This window comes from Dermacentor albipictus, chromosome 6 (assembly GCF_038994185.2).
Source record: "Dermacentor albipictus isolate Rhodes 1998 colony chromosome 6, USDA_Dalb.pri_finalv2, whole genome shotgun sequence".
Classification (NCBI taxonomy): Eukaryota; Metazoa; Arthropoda; class Arachnida; order Ixodida; family Ixodidae; genus Dermacentor; species Dermacentor albipictus.
The window spans coordinates 15,499,456-15,505,695 of NC_091826.1; the positions used below are offsets into that span (position 1 = coordinate 15,499,456).

At 43.6% G+C, this 6,240-nt stretch overlaps 1 protein-coding gene across 1 annotated transcript; it reads left to right on the top strand.

Moving 5' to 3' along the window:
- Positions 1 to 235: 235 nt before the first annotated feature.
- LOC139060815 (uncharacterized) lies at positions 236 to 6,007 on the top strand. The gene is made up of 2 exons (XM_070539993.1): positions 236 to 552; positions 2,143 to 6,007. The coding sequence occupies exon 2, from the start codon at positions 2,361 to 2,363 to the stop codon at positions 3,723 to 3,725; it is 1,365 nt and encodes a 454-aa protein (XP_070396094.1). The 5' UTR covers positions 236 to 552; positions 2,143 to 2,360; the 3' UTR covers positions 3,726 to 6,007.
- The last annotated feature ends 233 nt before the right edge of the window (positions 6,008 to 6,240 follow it).

Consider the following 6,240-nt stretch of genomic DNA (forward strand, 5'->3'; position numbering starts at 1 on the left):
GGTTGGTTATCTTGCACAAGAACAGCTGTCGCCTGTAAACATCCTAGACATGCGTTTCCCCGCAGGCCGGCTGAGGCCGGTGAACAATAGAAGGCAGCATCCACGTGACCCTGCGTTCCCGGATGTTGGTTCCCTAAGTTGGTTTCCAATTGTCCCTATGGGGCCACTGAATACCTAGTGTGTCACGTGATTGGGGAGGTTTCTTCCCTGTATTATTGCCGGAATATACAACCACCCTAGTGCGTGCAATGACGCAAAACCACGTGCATCCAAATGCCGCCTCTCCGCTTCGGAATGGCGCACGTATGTGATCGAGCTGCCATCGGCGATGACGATCGTCGCTGCGAATTTTGCAGCAAACTATTCATACAGGGGAAGAACATGCTGCAACACATCAGGAACGTTCACAGAATGGCCGTGGGTGTCAAGAAATTGATGAAATGCGACGTATGTGGGACTTCCCTGCTTACAATGGAGAAGTATTCGGTGCACCAGATCACTGCGCACAACTTCGAGGCTGACTACGTGCACCTGTGTTCCGGAACAATAAGGGTGAGGAACAGTTTTATTAAGTTTATTCTCAGTCATCGTGAGCAAATGACGTTTAAACGCAATATTATATGTCGGACTTTTTTAAATTTCTTGTGCGCAGTGTGCCTCCAAAAGCAGCTAGTTGTTTATACCTTGCGGGCCTTTGTTTTTTCTTTCTGCATCTGTTTCGCGAAGAGCAGCTTTTGCGCAGGTGCCCAATTTATTTCGTTGGGGTATGTTGAACTTTGTATCCTCGTTAAATATAATTTGTTTGTTTTGTATGGTCATGTGTGCGCGCTCCCAGCGATCGATGCGCTACATGACGTACGTTTGGCATGGTCTGCTTTCCTGCACAGCAAGTGGAGTGAAATTTGACGTTTGTACATCTTTTTTTCTTTTTTTTAAGCGACAGGAGTAAGCTGTTCTGCGTTCTGACGTTGCTCTGTGCCACATGCGTGCGTGGCCTAGTCTTCGCCTCAATCACGTTGCAATGCGGCAGAGACGCAGAACCGGGACCATACTTGAATTTGCGGATGTCGCCGGGATGGTTTCCCAGCGTATTGTTGGCAAACTCTTTATTAGTACATTTCATAGAATAGAGCGAAATGTGACGCTCGCGCACCCCCCCCCCCCCCCCTTCTTTTTTTTTTTTTTCTTGAACGAGAGGAGGGATTTGCTCTGCGTTCTGACGTACGGTTGCTCTGCGCTACTTGCGTGTGTGGTGCAGTCTTCGCCTCAGTGCAGGCCGCAGTAGGTCCGAATGCAGACGACGTATGTCCAGGACCACACTTGCAATTGCGGCTGTCAGCGGCTTGCTCTCCCGGCGTACTTTGGGAAAATTCTTTAGTAGTACCACAGTCCTTCAATTGAAGGACTCTGGTTGTAGATTTCATAAAATAGAGCCAAATTTGACGCACGCGCAATCGTTTTTTCTTTAAGAAGAGTGTGTTAGGAGGCTACTTGGTAAGACATCTTTTTGTGAACTTAAACTGTGCTTGGCAAAAGACACCAATGTCGAAGAAGACGGGACGAACGCAGACTAGCAACTGGTTTATTGAAATCACACATAATGCTGCCTCCTCGAGCCAGGCGCATGCCCAAGCCAGATCATAACCGCGTGACGATGGAACACTCCCTCGCCAAGCCCCTATCTACAGTAAAAAAAATCAAGCTCTTCTTGAAAAGAAGGAGCTTTTCAAGAAGAAACTGAGAGAAGGGATTCACACTGCTCTGGGGCGTAGCTTGCACCATGTGCTCTCAGTTCGTCTTTGTCTTATCGTAACAGCATTGCTGTGAATGTACAGTCTGATTCAATATTGAGGAAGGAGTGAGCATAGATCATGCTTAAGTTTCATATTTGTTTCTTATTAAAACAAAACTAATATGATAAATTTTTTGAAGTTATGGCGCATTGCATATTTGAAATTCAATTTTAACAGAAATTTGAGCAATATCAAGGGTGACCTCATGACACAGTCGAGTTGAAGGTGAGGGAGTAAAATAAATGCTACATTACCCGTGTACAAAGCCTTCAAAGTGATTATTTTTGTTTGCATCTCTCTCCACAAAGTACTTGTCACCATCTAATGCTATTTTGTGCTTTTATTACAGAATTTCATGAATGGAAAGCAGAAGAAGAGGGTAGCAAAAACTGCTGGTTCATTTTGCCCAGGGACTCCAAAAAGCTGGCCAGTGGAGAGACAAGGATCCACTATTACTGTAATAGATCAGGCGAGGCAAGGAAAAAGGAAGGTCATAGTGACCGTCGGGAGAAAAGTAAGGGGAGCTGTAGGTCTGGTAAGATATGTCTTTCATTTATTACTGTCACAATGGACAACACTCAGAGTCCGATACCTGAAGGCACCACCATAAAAGTCAGGTATCAAAGAAACCATTATGGTCATAAACCAGAAATTCAGCACTTGAGAATGAGTGACAAGGAAAAGGCCAGTGTAGCAGATAACCTAGAAAGGGGTGTGCCCATGAAAACCATACTAAAGCGAATAAGAACATCTGTGGCATCCAAGCTGAGGCCAGTGCACTTGGCAGAGTGCTCAACCCTGCATAACATCAAACAGCAGTTTAACATTGCTGCTCCTGAACGTTGTCACACTAATGACGCTGTCAGTGTAGACACGTGGGTGCTTGTAATGAAAGAAAAAGGTGAAACACTTGTCCGCCTGTACAAGGCACAAGGTGCAGTGGACCCAAGTGGTACATTTTCTTCAGCAGACTTTGCTCTTGTTCTGATGACAGAGCCTCAGAAGGAGCTACTAGAAAAATTGGGCCCTGCAGGGACTCTGTGTCTTGACTCCACACATGGAACTACAGAGTACCAGTTTGAGCTGACCACTCTTCTGGTGCTAGATAAAAAAGGATCAGGTGTAGCTATAGCTTATTTCATCTGCAACCAGATGAACGAGCAAACTTTGACAGCATTCTTCAAATCTCTGGAGTCGGCCATGGCCCAAAAAGTGGCCGCTAAGACATTGATATCTGATGATGCCTCGCAATTCTACAAAGCATGGTCCAGGGTCATAGGTGCCGCAAAACAGAAACTTCTCTGTGCCTGGCATGTGGATAACAACTGGCGTAAGAAGACACTCGAGTGTGTAGAGAAACAGCTAAGGCCACATGTTTACCATAGTGTGTGGCTACTCTTAGAGTTCCTCGCGGAAAAGGCATTTGAAGATTATTTTAAGCAATTCCTTTCTAGTGAGGAAGAAAAACTGAGGGACTTCCTCAAGTACTTCAAAGACCACTATGCAGTTAGGCCGCAAGAGTGGGCCTATCGCTTTAGGACTAGAGCAGCTGTCAACACTAACATGCACCTTGAGAGCAAGCACAGGACGTTAAAGCATACTATGCTGGAGAGAAAACAGAATAAGCATGGTGACAAACTAATTTCTGCCCTCATGGACTTGACAAATCATTTTTTAATGAAAAGGGCTAGCCAGATGATGAAAGGGGCAAAGGGTAAGGAGCTGAGATCAATTCAGAAGAACCACAGGTCTGGCAGTGAAATGGCAGCTTGTGCCAAAATAAATGAAGATGGCATATGGACTGTGCCATTTCAGTCTATTAAAGGGCTCTCATATAAAGTGTCAAAAGTGAAAGATGGTGCTTGCTGTCCTTTGAGGTGCAACGAATGCGCAGTGTGTGTGCAAGCACAGTCACTGTGTGGTCATCACTAATCCAACTAGCAGCAACAAGGCCCATGAGAGCTCACCCAAAGAAGCATGTGAGGCAAGTCGGGCATTGCACATTGTACAGAGTATAACAAAGCTGGAAGCAGCCAAAGCAGTGTCAAGCTCAACACTCTTAAGAGCAAAAATGGACTCAGTCAGACAGGCAATATCAGATGGTGAAGTCTCTGAGGGTGTGGCTGAGAAGGCAAACAATTTGTTTGAGCCAGTTTTCATGCTTGTGGAAAGTGAAAGTGACCCAAAAAGAAAGATGCCAGACCATTCAAATGAACCAGCCAACAAAAAAGTTGTGCACCTGTTAAGATTTCACTCTACAAAAACCCCTAGATTGTCGCAGCCATCATCTAGCCTTTCAAGGCCCACTGAAGCTCGAAAGGAAGTCCTTAAATAACAGCTTAGGGACAGCAACATAGAAACTGAAGAGATAACCACGTCAGCAGGGCACGATTACTGGTAACAAGCCTCCAGTGCAGTTAGGAAGAGAGAAGTGGTGCAGTAGTGCTGTGCTGTCATGCCTTATAGAAGCAGGTTGAGGGCTCGCATATAAACAAATCATGACATGTGGTCTCTGATGATTAGCCCGTCTGTTTTTGTCTGTGGTGTGCAGCCATATGTCACAGCTGGATGGTATGTGTGTTAGAGCACGAGAGATGCCTCCATGCTTGTTGTATGAGCTGCTGCTAAGTGTTCTGTGAAAATAGGTACAGACTCAGTGGTTATCTCTGGTATGTGGCAGCTGTTGGATAGTAGTGTGTTCGAGCACGCCTCCATGCTTGTCATATGAGCCGCTGGTAAGTATGTCTGTACATAGATGTAAGGAAGCGCATTGGACGGTTTGTAGTGTTTCAGTGTGCAAAAGCCTCCAATGTGTTTTGCTACTTATAAATTTGTGTAAACACTCAGTAGTGCAGTAGTCATGATGTTGCACTGCTGAGCTCAAGCCTGCGGGTTCAATCCCAGCAAAGGTGGCTGCATTTCAGTGGTGGTGAAATGAAAAAAAAAAAAAGCATGTAGTTGAATTCAAGTGCACATCACAGAACCCAAGGTGGTCAAAATAATACTGAGTCCCGCACTGTGGCATGCCTCATAATTCTATCTAGATGTTGTGTTCCATGTGATGTTCTTTATTGCCCATTTGAATAAACTTTTATTTTTCAGATTACCAAAATAGAGGGTATATGCAGTGGTGTTGTGTGCAGTCTGGATAAGTTGCTCTGGTCATGAGCACTCAATGAAAACTTCTGCATATTTGGCTGCAGCAGACAGTGTCATAATGATAGTAAAGACTATGCAGAAAGCTTTAGGCCACTCTACATATCAGATCAGTTTTATATTGCATCTTTTATGGTGCTTATGGTGGCAGAATAATAATTGGCAATGCTTCCTTACACATTTAATATTTTTCTTTTTTTCTTTTGGAAGAGCAACCTTGGAAGAATAATCTACAACAATGCTCCTACCTTCTCTTTCACTGTCTCCCCATTTCTTTTCTACACTTCAACTTCATTCTACGCACTATCTTATTCTCCTCTTCATCCTACATTGATGGTGTGGGAAAGTGAGCTAAGCGTGCATAAAGATTGCTGTGCAGAACTTAATTGCAGCACTGACGAAGACAAATCTTTGTCAAAAGGTTCATTACAGCTACATTCCCCCTCCAAACACTGTTTATCACTTCAAGCCTTCATATTCCTGTGAGCTTTTGTCTTGTTTAACAGTTGTAACAGTCATACTATTTATTACTATCAATAGCGAGCATACATTTTGCACTGCAAAGTGCTGTTTAGAAGACGTGTGAGTTTCTACTTCCCTTATGATAAATACTCCAGACATTCAGTCTCTAATTTATGAAAATCTTTCAAACATTGCCAGTGATGACCACCATATGGGTTAATGTCGGCATGGGACTGAGGCTTTCCCGCAAAAAGAACAGTTATGTTTTGCTCATATCATGTGACTGACAGTTTCTGCTGTAATTTTTGCACTTGTCAACTGCACTGTGAAGAGTTCGTTTCTGTGAATATGTGCTGGCCTGATTCTTCTTAATCACGCATTTCAGATCTTGTGCTGTGAGATGAGGAGGTGTAAAATAAAAACACCATGTAGATTTCACAATGCCTTTAAGAAACCACGCAAAGCTTGGAGATGAAGCATTACATGCAACTTGAACCAAGTGTCTGGACACAGCAAGTGAAAGTTGTTTTGTCATGAGTGAGGCTGTCGGCGTTACTTGTAACTGCCTTTAAATAAAAGTTTGTTTCAAAACAGTGGCTCAACTCTGTGTTCCCCCGGTAAAAAACAAAACCATTGGGATTTGCAATTCTCTTTTTAAACATAATTGACCAATATGAATAAAAAAAAACTTTATGAATCAAGATATAAGCTTGCCATACCATGAAAACACTTGAAACTCCTTTTGAGAAGTTTACTCATACGCGAACACATTATAGCAATTATTTTCAATCGTGTACCCACAATTTGCCTCGTCACCATGTCAAGTTTC

Excerpts from the sequence above, each read along its gene's own strand:
- LOC139060815 (XM_070539993.1), top strand. The coding sequence starts at position 2,361 with ATGGACAACACTCAGAGTCCGATACCTGAAGGCACCACCATAAAAGTC.